Source organism: Neophocaena asiaeorientalis, unplaced genomic scaffold, assembly GCF_003031525.2.
Source record: "Neophocaena asiaeorientalis asiaeorientalis breed wild unplaced genomic scaffold, Neophocaena_asiaeorientalis_V1.1 scaffold40, whole genome shotgun sequence".
Lineage (NCBI taxonomy): Eukaryota > Metazoa > Chordata > Mammalia > Artiodactyla > Phocoenidae > Neophocaena > Neophocaena asiaeorientalis.
The window spans coordinates 3240073-3254818 of record NW_020185335.1 but is presented as its reverse complement, the minus strand read 5'-3'; the positions used below and the strand labels follow the sequence as shown (position 1 = coordinate 3254818).

Below are 14746 nucleotides of genomic sequence, written 5' to 3'. Positions count from 1 at the left end.
CTGTTTCCCCCAGTCCTGTGGCGTTCCTGGAATCAAGCCCTGCTGGCCTTCAAAGCCAAATGCTCTGCGTGCTCCTCCTCCTGATGCCAGACCCCCAGTCTGGGGAGCCTGAGGTGGGGCTCAGAACTCTCACTCCTATGGGAGAACCTCTGCGATACACTTACTTTCCAGTTTGTGGGTCGCCCACCCAGTGGGTATAGGATTTGATTGTATCATTAATGCGCCCCTCCTACCATCTCACTGTGGCCTGTCTTTTTGGTAGGTTCCAGTCTTTTTTGATGGTTGTTCAGCAGTTAGTTGTGATTTTGGTGTTTTTGCGAGTGGAGGTGAGCTCAGGTCCTACTACTCCACCGTCTTGTCCCCTTCACTTATTTTTCATTTGTAACATCTCTAATTGGTTCTTCTCATAACTACCTGTTCTTGATTCTTATTTACTGTTTTCTTCTCTGTTGTTCTGAAGATATTCAATATACGTTTGATTGCTCTGTTGCCTTTCCCCCTCAGTTCTGAGGCCTTGATTTATTTTGTTTATCATCTTTCTTACAGTATTAGTGTCCCTTAACTGCAGTTGACCCTTGAACAGCATGGGGTTAGGAGTGCTGCACGTCCACATAGTTAAAAACCTGTGTATAGTGTCAGCCCTCCATATATGTTGGGCCCTCCCTATCTAAGTTCCACATCCACAGATTCAACCAGTCACAGATCATGTAGTACTGTAGTGTTTACTATTGAAAAAATTCTCATATAAGTGGACCTGCGTAGTTCAAACCCTTGTCATTGAAGGGTCAACTGTATTTGATGATTCTTGGTTGTGCCTTGAGGATTTCATAGAAGTCTCATGACTACATGCTACAGCCCTAGCTACTGCAGCTTCCCATCTGCTTTCTTTCTTTATCTTTTTTTTATAGTAGCTAAAAGTTTGTTGTAGGGAAGGGGAGGTTTTAGGATACACCTAATTCACTCTCTTAAAATCTATCCCATGGCACTTTATTCTTTTATGTTAAGTCACTCATCTTTTTTATTGTAGTTGTTTGTTTATGTAACTTTGCCCTGTGAGACTGTATAGTCTTCAAAGGTAAGGATTGAGTCTCATTCATAGCTGGCATCTAATGCTCTGTTCTCTTGTGGTAAATGGTGAGTTGAACTGAACTTCCTGGCTTGTGCTTGCTGTCGAGTCAGGGTTATTGCTCCAGGGAAAGGCAGAGAGCCTGATGTATGCTCCAAAAGGGATCTTGACAAGGAATAGCCCTGGAAGGAAGAAGAAACCAGGAATCTTGAGAGGGTTTCCTTCCCCTTAGACTCCAGTACAACCTGCTCTTTATCCATAATTTTTATACATTTGGTTTGCTATTAGCCCTGGGGTTGTAAATCTATAAATATAATTCTCCTTTGTGAGGAAATCCTGATTCCTATTACCTAGGAATTAGAAATGAAAGGTACCTGTATAGAAAAGTGAGGAACGTACTAAGAACTTAATGCTTCAGTCAGAGAACATGGATTATCAATACCTGATCCACCTCTTAACTTGCCCGTAACTGTTATGCCCTAGATTATTGAATGTCTGAAAGAAAACAAGAAGCAGCTGAGCACCCGTTGCCACCAGAAAGTCTTTAAGCTGCAGGAGACAGAGATGATGGACCCAGAACTAGACTATACACTCATGAGAGTCTGCAAGCAGATGATAAAGGTAAGGGACCCAAAACCAAGGGTTGAGCACAGGGTAAGTCAACGTAACAAAAACACAAACTTCTTTAAATTTCAGAGAAAATTCATATAATCTCTCAATGTCAACCTGCTTTATACAGCTACGGCTGTGGTTCTCGAAGTCTGGTCCCTAGACCTGCAGCGTCAGCACCACCTGGGAACTTACAAAGTCTCAGGCCCCACCCAGATCTCTGAGTCAAGCTCTGGGAGTGGCGCCCTCTGTTTTCACAAGCCCCCGGGGGTTCCAATGAAGCTCAAGTTTCAGAACCACTAAGCTAAGGTAGCTAACCTCACTTTGACCTCAGGAAGAAGTAAATAGATGTCCATTAAATATGTGATTGGTTTTGAGCGCGGTTGGTGGTAGGTATACTGAGGAAGCCACCATCAAATGTCCTGATCATCCATCTATCACCATCAAAGGCTTTTTTTGTTCTACAGGTTGTTTTGCTTCATTTACTTCTCCAATAAATGCCCCCTGCAGCAGGGCTGACTGGAGAACCTGGATGTCAGTTCCTTTATTTGTCCACACGTACAGAGAGATTAAACTTAAAGTGCTAGCCCCTTATTTCAGCTCCCCTTTAAAATAAAATAAAAGATACTCCTCACCCTATCAATAAACTCCACAGAGAACTGTGAAAGTTAGAAGTCTCCTTAGCTGGGTCTGGAAGAGTTGAGTCCTCTGTAAAAGTGGAAATGTCAGGCTCTGACTTGAGGGAGGTTTGTAAGATTTTGATGACTTCTATAAAAATCAGTCAGCAATCCGTGTCCCCATATTAAGATAACAGTGGACTATAATTAATAGACTGTGGACTAGCAGATAGAGATGGAGTTTATCACTAGTCCAAAATGAATCTCTGACTTCAAGGACACTAACAAGTGTACAGGGGCTGGCTCTGCAGGATTTGGTAGGATTATAGCCCCTCTGGTTAAAGGGGTGAGCCAGATAGGTCCTTCCCCCACATCCCTGTTCACACTGGTTGCTGGGTAATTCCTAAATTTCCCATTGGGATTGGGTAGATGTGGCTTGAGGGCTACGTGGTCACCTGGTACAATGTTACGTTCATGCATAAACAGTCTGTAAGCTTATGAGAGGCCGTGTAATGTAGCATAGCCATGTAAGTCGGGAATGCATCCTATCCAAAATAGGAAACAGGTAGTAGAAAGAAATGTGAGAAATATAGTAGAGAATAGATAAAGGGGAACTTGAGGCTGGGTGATTATTCAGGCTTACCATTTCTCGTCCCAAGTGATGCCTTTAGGTTCTGTCATAAGCTCCCCAAAAGATGTAAGAGTGATAAATATGGTGTTAATTGCCATATTTGGGTAACTACTTCTATAAAACTTTGTTTCTCTGCAGAGATTCTGTCCAGAAGCGGATTCCAAAACGATGTTGCAATGCTTGAAGCAAAATAAGAACAGTGAACTGATGGATCCCAAATGCAAACAGATGATAACCAAGCGCCAGATCACCCAGAACACTGGTAACATTTTGGCGTGGCTTTCCTGGTCCTGCTGGGTATGGCTTGAAAGGAATTGAGTGGGCATATACTTGCCTAATTAAACTAAAGGTGCTTTGTTGCTCCTGAATGTTAAGGAAAGAGTCTGGATGTGATGAGCAAAGTGACGTACTTCTTCCTTGAAGGGCTTCTAGAAGAACAGAATGAAAGTCATGGGGAAGAGGAGGCTGAAAACATAGGAAACTTGCCTTTGAAGGGTGTACAAAACGAATTAGGGGTAAAATCCGTTGAAAAGTCTAGAAATTTAGTAAAACTTCACGCATGTGGCAGGAGAATATATGGGTAATCTGTTTTAGAACAGAGAAATTTAAGCTCTGAGTTGCAAGACCTTGTAACTTAGTGGTCAAGTTGAGTTGGATATTCTGTTCTCAGAATTTTCAAAAATATGTATCATAGGGAAGGTTGCTGATGTCTGCTAACTTTTTGTGAGGACTGCTTAGAATGTTGGCCCCAATAGATCCTGCAGAGCTGCTGCGGAGTACATTTCCTGGGGGTCTCCACGTCTGCTCTTCCACCACAGTATATTGTTGATTTAAAACAGTGTGTTGGGGGAGTTCCCTGGTGGCCTAGTTAGGATTCTGGGCTTTCACTGCCATGGCCCAGGTTCAATCCCACAAGCCGCAGGACATGGCCAAAAATAAAATAAAATAGAACAGTGTAGTGAGAGCTCAGTAAACATTTACCGCATAAACAAATCAGTGGTTTATTAGTGGTCGTTGACATAATATGCCCCCTTTGGGTAAGTGGATCTCAAAACATTTGTGAATCCTGGTGGAGTGTTTTATCATGTGCTTATTACTTTCTGCTCTAGATTACCGCTTAAACCCTGTGCTAAGGAAAGCCTGTAAAGCTGACATTCCTAAATTCTGTCATGGTATCCTGACTAAGGCCAAGGATGATTCGGAGTTAGAAGGTCAAGTCATCTCTTGCCTCAAGTTGAGATATGCTGACCAGGTAAACTGCCCTGGGCTTTCCACAGAGGTGTACTTATGGAACCTCCACTAGTCCTGGCAGTTTTTTCTTTGGAGGTCCATAGCTTGCTGCTACTTTCCCCAAGACCTTTTTGCACACCTTCCCCAAGCCAGGGCCCAGATAAAAAGCTGACGTGTTCTAATAGGCTAACATACTCTCCCTTGTCACATTTAGCGCCTCTCTTCAGACTGTGAAGACCAGATCCGGATTATTATCCAGGAGTCTGCTCTAGATTACCGACTCGATCCTCAGCTCCAGCTACACTGCTCGGATGAGGTAGGATTTGGGGACAAAACTGGTTGTAAACAGAGCTGGTCAGAGAAGTTTTTACTGGAGAAAAGTTCTTTACTCTGTTTCCCTTCAGCCCTGAATCCAGGGCTCTTCTAGGCTCTCCACTGTCTGAGTTCCTGGTTCTGTGTAACACTGAATTTGGTTTGTCCTTAGTCCTATCACTATTCAGTTTTGATTCCATATTTCTCTATTGAACAGCGTTTTTTTTTTATTATATCTGTCTACATCTAGTTTGTTCTTCCCTCTCCTTATTCTGATGTTCAACGCAGAATACTCCCAACACTTGCCAGAAGGATAAAAGTGCTCCTGTAATGCCTCTAACGAAGTGCCAGTTCTTGGATATTACTTGACTTTCTAGCTAGAAAAGGTCATGTAGTGAACCTTGTTCAACATATGTCCATTTTATGGGAACATAGCTAAAGATATTTCAAAAAAGCTTACTCACAAAGCTGTCCAAAGAAGGTTAAATTTTTAACTGTGCTGCAGGCTATGTGTCAGGACCCCTTTGTGTGTGTGTGTGTGTGTGTGTGTGTGTGTGTGTGTGTGTGTGTGTGTTTCCAAGTTGTGTAGCTGGGTTGACTCTGAACCTCTGTCAATGTCAAGCATTTGCTTTTAGGATTTTACTTGGCTGTATGACCTTCCTCTTGAGGAATCAGAGAGTAGCCTTCTTTGTGACCAGCCCTGGGACAGTCTGACTCAGGTCTTGGGGTTGACAGCATGAAGATACATGTATTGACTGTTTTTCAATACTGTGCCAGTCCTTGTGAAGGAGAACAGAGCCTGGCATCCCATATGGGAGGGAGGGGAGTGAAATCCACCAGGAATCCATTTGAGAAGAGCCCCGGGCACATGTGTGGGAGGATCTCCAATCGACATGCTTCAGAGACCAAGGTGTCTCGTGAGAGTAGGGGTTCCCTTGTTTTTTGTGTGTCCTGAACAGATTGCCAGTCTATGTGCCGAAGAAGCAGCAGCCCAGGAGCAGACAGGTCAAGTAGAGGAGTGCCTCAAAGTGAACCTGCTCAAAATCAAAACAGAAATGTGTAAAAAGGTAACTACCATCAGTCACCATTTTCTCTCACTTGCTTTTCTCTGCTCTTCTTCCTCTTAAAGCTATAGTCTGTACATCTTACTGATCAAATCTAAACCTTCCTTCCCAGAATTCTATCTTGTTCCCTCTTACCAAACTAATTTGCCTTTTGACCGTTAATTGTCTGTAACTTAAATAGTCTTTCACATGTACTAATTACTCGAGAATATGTCTCATCCCCATGACTAGACCATTGTTTAAGGTTATTGTTTAAGTGCTATGCCAAAGTAAAATGTCAATTCCAATATATCAGTAAGCGTACTGCATTTGTAAAAGTCAATGAAACTACAAATTCAGTTCATTTCAGAAACATCACATAAAAACAAATTTATCAAAATATGATAGCTGGACTTCTCTGGTGAGGCAGTGGTTAAGAATCCTCCTGCCAGTGCAGGGGACACAGGTTCGAGCCCTGGTCTGGGAAGATCCCACATGCTGTGGAGCAACTAAGCCTGTGTGCCACAACTACTGAGCCTGCGCTCTAGAGCCTGTGAGCCACAACTACTGAGCCTGCCCTCTAGAGCCCACAAGCCACAACTGCTGAGCCTGTGTGCCACAACTACTGAAGCCCACGCGCCTAGAGCCCATGCTCTACAACGAGAGAAGCCACCACAATGAGAGGCCCACACACCGCAACAAAGAGTAGCCCCCACTCACCACAACTAGAGAAAGCCCACGTGCGGCAACAAAGACCCAACGCAGCCAAAAATAAATTAATTAATTAAAAAAAAAGATAGCTAAGCATGCATTATCTTACAAAATTGAAAGTGAAATAATGTATTTGATCTTTTTTAAAAAACTTAATCTCTTTTTGGAAAAGTGTTTCAATGATATTACTGAGTCACTGTGAATATTGTGTGCAGATATTTTCATCTGCTAAAAATGTTTCTAATTCCACATGGTCTGAGGAGTGGCAGAAGTTGGCTAAAGGCTAAATCCAGATATTTTCCTTTGAATACTTTTTCATCAAATTATCCCATTTAACTTCAAGGAGGACTTTTTGAACAACATTTCAGGTTTTTTTTTGTTTTTGTTTGTTTGTTTTATTGTTTTACAGTCTGTGAAGCACAAAGTAATTTTTACTTAAGAAAGCAATTTTTGACTGTTTTTACCTGCTATAATTTCGTCATGTATAAATGGAGAGTCTGCAGAGTTGATTTCAGTTCTATCATGTTTGTATTCCTGTTGTTCAGAACATCTTTAAACTCAAATAAGAATTATTCTTGCAGTAGAAGTTATGCTCTGTCAGTTCTTTCTTTCCTTTTGAGGATAATGGAAGTAAAATGAAACATTTTGCAAATGCACCTTTCTGTTTGGGAATTTTAATATAGCTTATTACTCTGATTTTCAATTTTCACATTTTCAGACATATAAAGTAACAAAATAACTGCATTAAATCAATATAAACACTAACACTTAGTATTTAATAATATAGCATACCAGAGTGCCCAAAACCCAATTCTGATCTTAAACTTGCCTCGCTTTGCTTATTAGCAAACAGCTCTGCATACACTAGGTCCCCAAATTGTATTTACTGAATTAAATTGGATGCTAACCGTCTGCGTTCTTTGCATCATCACCACATTGCCACGTATCTCAGAGTAGCCTCTATTGGCTTAATCGTCCCTCCTTGACTTTTTTGTTTGTATGTAAAGTATTTACAGACAATAGATCTGATGTATTTCCTCTATAAAAGCTCTCTCTATGATCTTCCCTTCTTAGGAAGTGTTAAACATGCTGAAGGAAAGCAAAGCAGACATCTTTGTGGACCCAGTTCTTCATACAGCTTGTGCCCTGGACATTAAACACCACTGTGCAGCCATCACCCCCGGCCGAGGGCGTCGTAAGTCACGGTGTTCACTCTGACCCTGTCTGAACTATCTTGGGAGGAGCAAAGACTCCCTCTGAGACATCAGTTCCAGCTACTCTGTTCTGTAGCTGCAGCTCAACCGTAGACAGCATCCACTGGGGGCCTGGTTGATGCCTTTGTGGCAAAGTGAGTTTAGGAGTAATCCTGCTGCAGGTTTGAACTGATAGAGCCATGACCCGAGGTAAAGATTTGATGATAAGAGGAAGTTGAGTTATTTATCAGGGAGACAAAAGTTAAGCTATCATCATGGCCCTCTTCCCTGCCTTGTCCAACCTTGAACAGCTTCATCAGCTTCCCCGGTGGCCACAGTGGGCTCAGCAGACAGGTTCTGTGTGAGGCGGAACCTGGGCAGGTATATGGTTGTTTCTGAGCCATGTGTGTCCAATGAATAAAATGAGAGAGGTTTTAAGAGAGACTCTGGACAGCCAACCTTAACTATTCTTCTCCATGGTAGATCTTGGGTTAAGTGTCCTTGAAGGGATTTAACTTAGTATAGCCTCCAGATCTGAATTCTCTGGTGCTTAGGTACCCTTCTCCCCATCCTTACCGAAATTTCTGTTCTGTACAGCTTCAGACGCTTCTTATCCCTTTCCGTTGCACAGAAATGTCCTGCCTTATGGAGGCCCTGGAGGATAAGCGGGTGAGGTTACAACCTGAGTGCAAAAAACGCCTCAATGACCGGATTGAAATGTGGAGTTACGCAGCAAAGGTAATGACCACGAGAATCACCTGATGTGGCGTCTCCTCTGTCAGTTTCCCAGGTCTCTTTGAGATACTTCACTGGCCTCCTTGTCCTTGTTGTGAGACTGGCAGTAGGTTTATTTGAAAAAATCTCTCAGTGCACCATAAGACGCCTGGGCTCTGTGAGCCTGGAGCCATCATCTCCAGATAGCACAGCAGAGACATTAATTAGTCCCTTCTTTCGTCACTGGTTTCCGCCTTTGAGCTGCCAAGCGTTGCTTCACAGTGACTCCGCTGCTAGTTTTTTGTTGGCAGATGTTGGTGCTTAAATCAGATTAATCTGGAGCCTCCTTGCTCTGTGCTGGGTACATGGAGGAGCATAGAAGCAGCCCAGACCTCTCTGGGCTGGACCCTTTTCAGCACCCAGGCTAAGTTGAGACTCAACAGAACAGGTCCATGTGCACCTGGGGAGCCTTTTGGTCCTGATTCTGCTATAGTAGCCTACCATAGAGGCCCACTGGAGAAAGCACTGAGGAGAACTGAGGACTCTGAGTGTCCACGACTGGGGGAGTGATTAAGTATATTCAGTCAGCATAAGTCATGTTTGCAAGTTGTTTTTGGGGGGGGGATGCTGATGGTATGATGGTGAGTGAAAACAAGTCACGACAGAGAATCAGCACCCGACAGAATCTCAGCTTTTCTCTTTGTTTTTAAAAAGACAGCAACATGAAGAAAATAAATCAAAATATGTAAGAACCTGTGACCTTGTGCAAGTCACTTGACCACTTCCCACCCCTTGGGCCTCCAGGTCTTCATCTGTAATGTGGGAGTAGTAAAATGTACGTCCCAGGACTAATGTGAGGACTAAACGATTGAAACACGCTGAGCCCTTTGCCAGCACACCATCGGGTCCTCAGTGTGTGAGCTGTTACTGCGTGGGCGGCAGTGATCACTGTGATGAATTGTACGATCGGGAAAAACAGTTGTAGCTCGGTGTTTGATTTTCTTGCCCGTTGCCCTCCTCTCTCCCCAAAAGAAATGACCTAAGTTACAGTAGCAGTCCAGGGGGGCAAGTTAGAGCAAGCGTTGTCCCAGCCCACTTCTCTCCGAGGATGATGCCCCTGTGTGTTTTCCAGGTGGCCCCAGCGGATGGCTTCTCTGACCTCGCCATGCAGGTGATGACATCCCCTTCAAAGAACTACATTCTCTCTGTGATCAGTGGGAGCATCTGCATACTGTTCCTGATTGGCCTGATGTGTGGACGTATCACCAAACGAGTGACACGAGAGCTCAAGGACAGGTAGAGCCACCTTGAGCACCAGAGGAACTACCTGTCCAGTGCCCAGTTTGTACAGCCCTCCTGTATAGCGTACCCACTCACCTCGTCCTTCTGCGAGGTGACACCAACACCCATGTTAGAGCAGCAGCAGGTATCCACCGCATTGTCCCGTCTCAGACTTCACCCATGTCCACGGTATCCTCCTCCTCGACCATTTGTGCAGCAGCTGGCCGCTTTGGGTATTGCCTTTGTTGGCAAACCCGGGTTTACCTGCCCATAGACAAGTCTCTCATACCGATGGAACTACCAGTACTTCCAGAACCAACTCACCTGACCTGCAACTCAAATGATTTTTTTTTTAAAAACACCAAAAAAAAAAAAAAAAAGAAATTTTTAAAGAAAAAAATGTATATAGTAACACATCTCCTCCAGGCTTGATTTGAGCAATGGGGTTATTTCTTCTGTGTGACAGTGTAAAATGAAGGCAGGACTTTAGAGGGGAAACACACCACCCAATATGCTATAACTGGGATGTCTTGCTTACTTCTCAGCAGCACCTTTGGCCCACGTCAGGGCCATGGACTTCACCGAGTAGTGGGAAACGACTAACCAGCCCGCTTTGGGTCTTGTTTTCTTCTGCTGAAACAGTGATGCCTTCCAGTTCCTACCCTAGTAGAGCCACTGCTGGTCAGGACCCCACAGCCGTGGGTGTTTGTGTGATCTCCTCAGCTCAGTGGAGTAGAGTATGAGCTTCCCTAGGCCGAGGGCAGGTGGGTTGGAGAGGGGATCAGAAGTGTGTGCAGCTGATCAGTCCACTGATCTGCACGGAGAGGCTGGACCCTGAGGCCCAAGGCAGAGCGCCCCAGTGACCTTCCTCCTCCAGGGCAGTGCAGGACTCAAGCCGCGTTCGGATTGATCCTGCTGGGGTGGCAGTTCCTCCAGAAGCCCTCCGCTTCACCGGGAGGCCGTGACTCTGGGGGCCGGGGCTCAGGGCAGGAAGGAGGAGTGGGGGATTGTTTGACTTTGCTTTACTTCCCAGGTGAGACAATGGCTTATAAAGACTTAGCCTGGTCTCAGGGTGTGACTGGCAGTCCAACCTGACCTTTCTGCAGGTTCAAGGCCACCTTCCCAGACAAGCTCCTTTAGGCCTCTGCGTGGAGAGGGTGTGGAAAATTACTACATTAAAAGATGGAGGCGTTCCTCCGTTTTTTCTTTCTGTCCGTTTGCTGCATACACCCACTACAGTCGGCACTGGCTCAATGTGCTTCGATGATTCATCAGTGTTTCCTGAATCTGAGCTTTATGGAAGCAATATTCCTGACCATCCCTCGTCCCTCCAGTGTAGAGATGACAGGCTTGGAGTATAAAGAGGGAGGAGTGCAGGCATCACAGTTCAACCTGGTGCACCTGGACTTGAGCTTGGGGCATGGAATCCAGTGGCTGCACAAGAGGGCGGCGTGTACAATAGAAGATATATTTATATAATATATATTTTATTAACCTGTTAGACTCCACAAAGTATTATAAATCACGTGCCTAAAACTGTCCACGTAGACCATGCTCCATCCCTTGCCCTGCGCCTCTTTGCCGCTGTGCACACGTGCTGAGGGACCTCCCCACATCTGTCTTCCCTGGAATGTGTTCAGTACAAAGTGGGTCAGTTTGTGGCTCGGTTGATCCAAATGACTCCTTGTCTAACCTGACTGACATATATTTGAATACTGTGGTTTTCTTCTTTTTCTTTCTTTTTCCTTTTTACTACCCTTCCTGGAGGCAGTGGGTTCTAGAAGCTGCATATCCCCCCTGCCTAGGGTACTCCAAGTCATGAAGGGGAGCTTCCAAGCTGCTTGGTCCCCCAAGTCCTGCTCTTAGGGTCTTCCTGATTCTTAGCAACTGTCCTGGGGTTCTTCAGCCTCATAAAACTTGAAACTCTTGGAGTCCGAGCAGCGCCCCCTCCTACCACCACTTTTGGACTGAACTGAGCTGATCTAGATAGTCCACCTCCAGGGGCTCCCCCCTGGGTGGTGGGGTCTGGGATCGAGGACCGGGGATATATCTGTACACAGGCCCCCACTGACGTGTCTGATGTGGTTTACAGGATAGAATGACTGTTCCCTGTTTGATGAGCGTGGGAGTACCATTCTCCATCTCTGCAGTCTCCCTCCCAGTGTATGTAAAACATCTCCATAGTTTAATGTGTCTAGATACTTTTGTTCTTTCTGAACTGAGAGATGATCTCAGTTGTCTGCAGCAGATCTGGAAGTTTGAAAAGGAGTTTGATTCTTGAAACATTTGTCATCTTTAGGAATGATCCGGACAGATAGAAGGGATAACTCGGCCGGTATCTTTGATTGCTCGTTGTCAGAAAACATTTCACCATCCGACTTGGAATAGTTTCAGTGACTGGTCTTTAGAATAGTTTCATATGACTGAGCAGTTTCCTGCATCCAAGGGGCCCAGCACCATCTGAAACTACAGCCCAGCTATATCCATTTCTGTACCTCATTGGTGTAACAAAACAGGTTCTGGGACACCTCTGGTTACTGGGCTCATAGGTCACTCTTGGGTAAATCGGCTAGTCAAGAATTAGTCAAGAAGAAACCATGGCCCTAGTGGAGCTGATGACAGACCTGTGTCCTTTTTCTCTTCTGATGTCTAGCCCATGAACAATAACATAAGCAGCAGGTAGGGTTTTTGTCCAAGGCCAAGTTTCCAAGCACTTGCTGAAGATTACAGTAGCCAGAGAACTCATCAGGCCTTGTCAGCTCACACCAGTGTCTCAGAGACTCAGACTTGGTGTCTCTACAACACCCCAGAGGTGCCAGGAGGTCAGTCTCTGGGCTGGAGGCCCTGCAGTGCAGGAGATCAGAAATCTGAGCAGAACGTCAAGAACAAGGCTGTCTTCTCCCTGCATCGGAGTTTCTCACACAGAAGGGTGGCTGTGGGAGTGAGACCTTGACCCTGGTGCATCCCTGGCCTTTCTCTGCTATTGTTGCTGTCCCAAGAGAAGTCTGCTAGCAAGATGCTCTGAGGTGGGAGCCATCGCTCGGGCTTGGGTTCACTCCAGCAGGAAAGCCTTCCTTCTTAGCGTTCCCTAAAATTCTGGTACCACTACCAGGCCCAGTGCTATGGATCCCATCAGCTTGTTCTGAGCCAGTGCATCCTTAGAAGCGAGGGGAATTCTAATACTGAGTGAGCAGGTGTTGACTTGTATTCATTGCAGGCCTTTAACTGTCTCACATCCTGCACGTATTCTTCTTGGGGACACTGGGAAGGAGGGAGATTCTGCTTTCCTAGGTGTGACAGGAAATTACCATCAGATTTCATTTCTTCCTGTTTCCTGAGGTCAAGTAACAAGAGAAGCCAGTAGTAAAGAGTCGTAGGATCGTTTACGTTTTATCAGACAGAGTGCTGACCTCCCTCCACCTTCCCAAAGGAAGATTCACTCTCCTATATGAGCCTGACTTCTGTGCCACCTCCAGGCTTGTAGTACCACTTCTATCCTAAAGAACCCCACTAGTGTGAGTCACCCAGAGAGGGGTAGGTTGCTTTGTGGGACCTCCTTACCTGGTCTCAAGTTCCTCTGAGAAAAGGCCTCCCCATCCCATTTCTTCCCCTCCCCCACCAAAAAGTAAACGTTTTCTGCATATAACTTACTCCAAGCAAGTAGATACAGAGAAGGAACCTGGAGTAGGGACCCTTAGAAGCCAGCCAACACAGCCTGACACATTCAAACTAAATTTGGGCCGTAGAACAAAAAGAAGAATATGGCTTTTTGGATCATGTGCATTTTGGTATGTTTACTTACATTTCTGATTCTTAGGAAATTTGAAAAACCTCGAAGACTCCTTTTATTTATTCTCACCATTTGGACAGCACCTAAGTAATTTTATAAAATGCAGCATTCCAGTGCCCTGAGTTTCCCCCAGGCCTTTAGGGATACTCCACTCCTAAGTCCCCTCTTCCGCACTGGTCTTCAATTCCCAAAGGGCCTGGGGCCAGAGCTGATGTTCTGGTCTCCGTCTCTCTCTCACGTGTCTTGGTTGGTCATCTCTCCCACTACACTCCTCTTGGTCCTCCTCTCCCGTAGGACCAGGGTCACATGTCAGGGCAATCAAATTTGAAGCCGAATCCCCCTTCCTGCCCAGACCCCAGACAAAAGATCAGTCATTAGCAAACCAAGACTGACTCTTCAGAGTGACAGGTTCATCCAGGCCATCTAGTGAGATCACTGTGGAGACCCAGGGACTGTTTGTCATCTGGAGCACAAAGGTGGGACTGTCTGCTCGGGCTGGTAGTGACAGGATCCTGATGGTGGCTTCCTCTCCTTCTCCCTTCCCAAGAGCTGCCACAACGCACAGGTAGGGGTGTTGGCATACATGCAGTGGAGGAATCTCCTTGGGCAAGGAGAAAATTCAGATAGTGCCTCTATATTCTGTTTCGCCTTCCCCCCAACGTAGAATTGACAGCTGGACCCCAGAGCCCAGCAGGCCCTGTACCACACACGCTAGATGGTTTGAACAGGTCCCCTGTCAGACTGAGGGGCACTAGAGTGAGTGACCGACGGGAGGGGCTGGCAGCCCGAGGCTTCCTGAGCGGCTTCTCCCAACACCATGTTCCCAGGTCAATCGAAGCAGGAAAACAGACTGTACAGCAAATGCTGTGTGAGATCTTAGGCCTTTAACTTTTTTTTTTAAGAAGGAAAAAAAGAAAAGTAAAACTAACAAGCCTCTTTTGTAAATGGTTTTCCTTTCTATGTATAAAATCCTGGAAGTTTCTTGTTTTTACATGTTCATGCTGTGTAATTTTGAGATGTTACTGAGATTCTGAACATAATGTGCATTTTTTTCTGTACAGATGAAATGGGAGAATTTAATAAAGAGTTTGCAGGTTTTTACTTGTTAAATTTTCTCTGTGGTGACTGGGAGGACTCTCCTCCAGCCACATGCTCTGCTGGAAGAAGTCTCCGGAGCTGTGAGTACTGACTGTAAGCTTGCCACTGACGCTCAGGAACTTACTGTTAGAATGTCCGTGTTCTTGGCTAATTAGGTCAAACAGAGTAGGACCATAGGCCTTTACAGGAGAGCTGGAAGCCAGATCTGGGGTTTTCTGACTCTCAAGCTCATGTGTCCAGACTTGTTCATTCTACTGATGTGTTTAAGCCATGTGATGAGGCTCCTTCCTGGAGGGGACACATACCTGGAACTTCTCCTTACAGATGTGACACATGGATGGCACCTGGTCTCTGATGGCCTCCTTCCCATTCAGGCCCAGAACTAGGCCACATTTATATTCTGAGCCCTGCTATGTCTGCGTTTAGTCAGTGCTTGCCTCCCCCTTCCAGC

The 14746-nt window shown here is 45.4% G+C and overlaps 1 protein-coding gene across 1 annotated transcript in view; it reads left to right on the top strand.

The window, feature by feature from the left end:
• Positions 1 to 14298, top strand: part of GLG1 (golgi glycoprotein 1) — a 150461-nt gene extending 136163 nt beyond the window's left edge. Inside the window, exons 19-26 of the mRNA XM_024735478.1 lie at positions 1550 to 1687; positions 3062 to 3185; positions 4033 to 4175; positions 4368 to 4469; positions 5425 to 5532; positions 7294 to 7414; positions 8044 to 8150; positions 9259 to 14298. Of these exons, the coding sequence (XP_024591246.1) occupies positions 1550 to 1687; positions 3062 to 3185; positions 4033 to 4175; positions 4368 to 4469; positions 5425 to 5532; positions 7294 to 7414; positions 8044 to 8150; positions 9259 to 9426 (1011 nt within the window). The 3' untranslated portion in view covers positions 9427 to 14298. The remainder of the gene's footprint in view (positions 1 to 1549; positions 1688 to 3061; positions 3186 to 4032; positions 4176 to 4367; positions 4470 to 5424; positions 5533 to 7293; positions 7415 to 8043; positions 8151 to 9258) is intronic.
• The last annotated feature ends 448 nt before the right edge of the window (positions 14299 to 14746 follow it).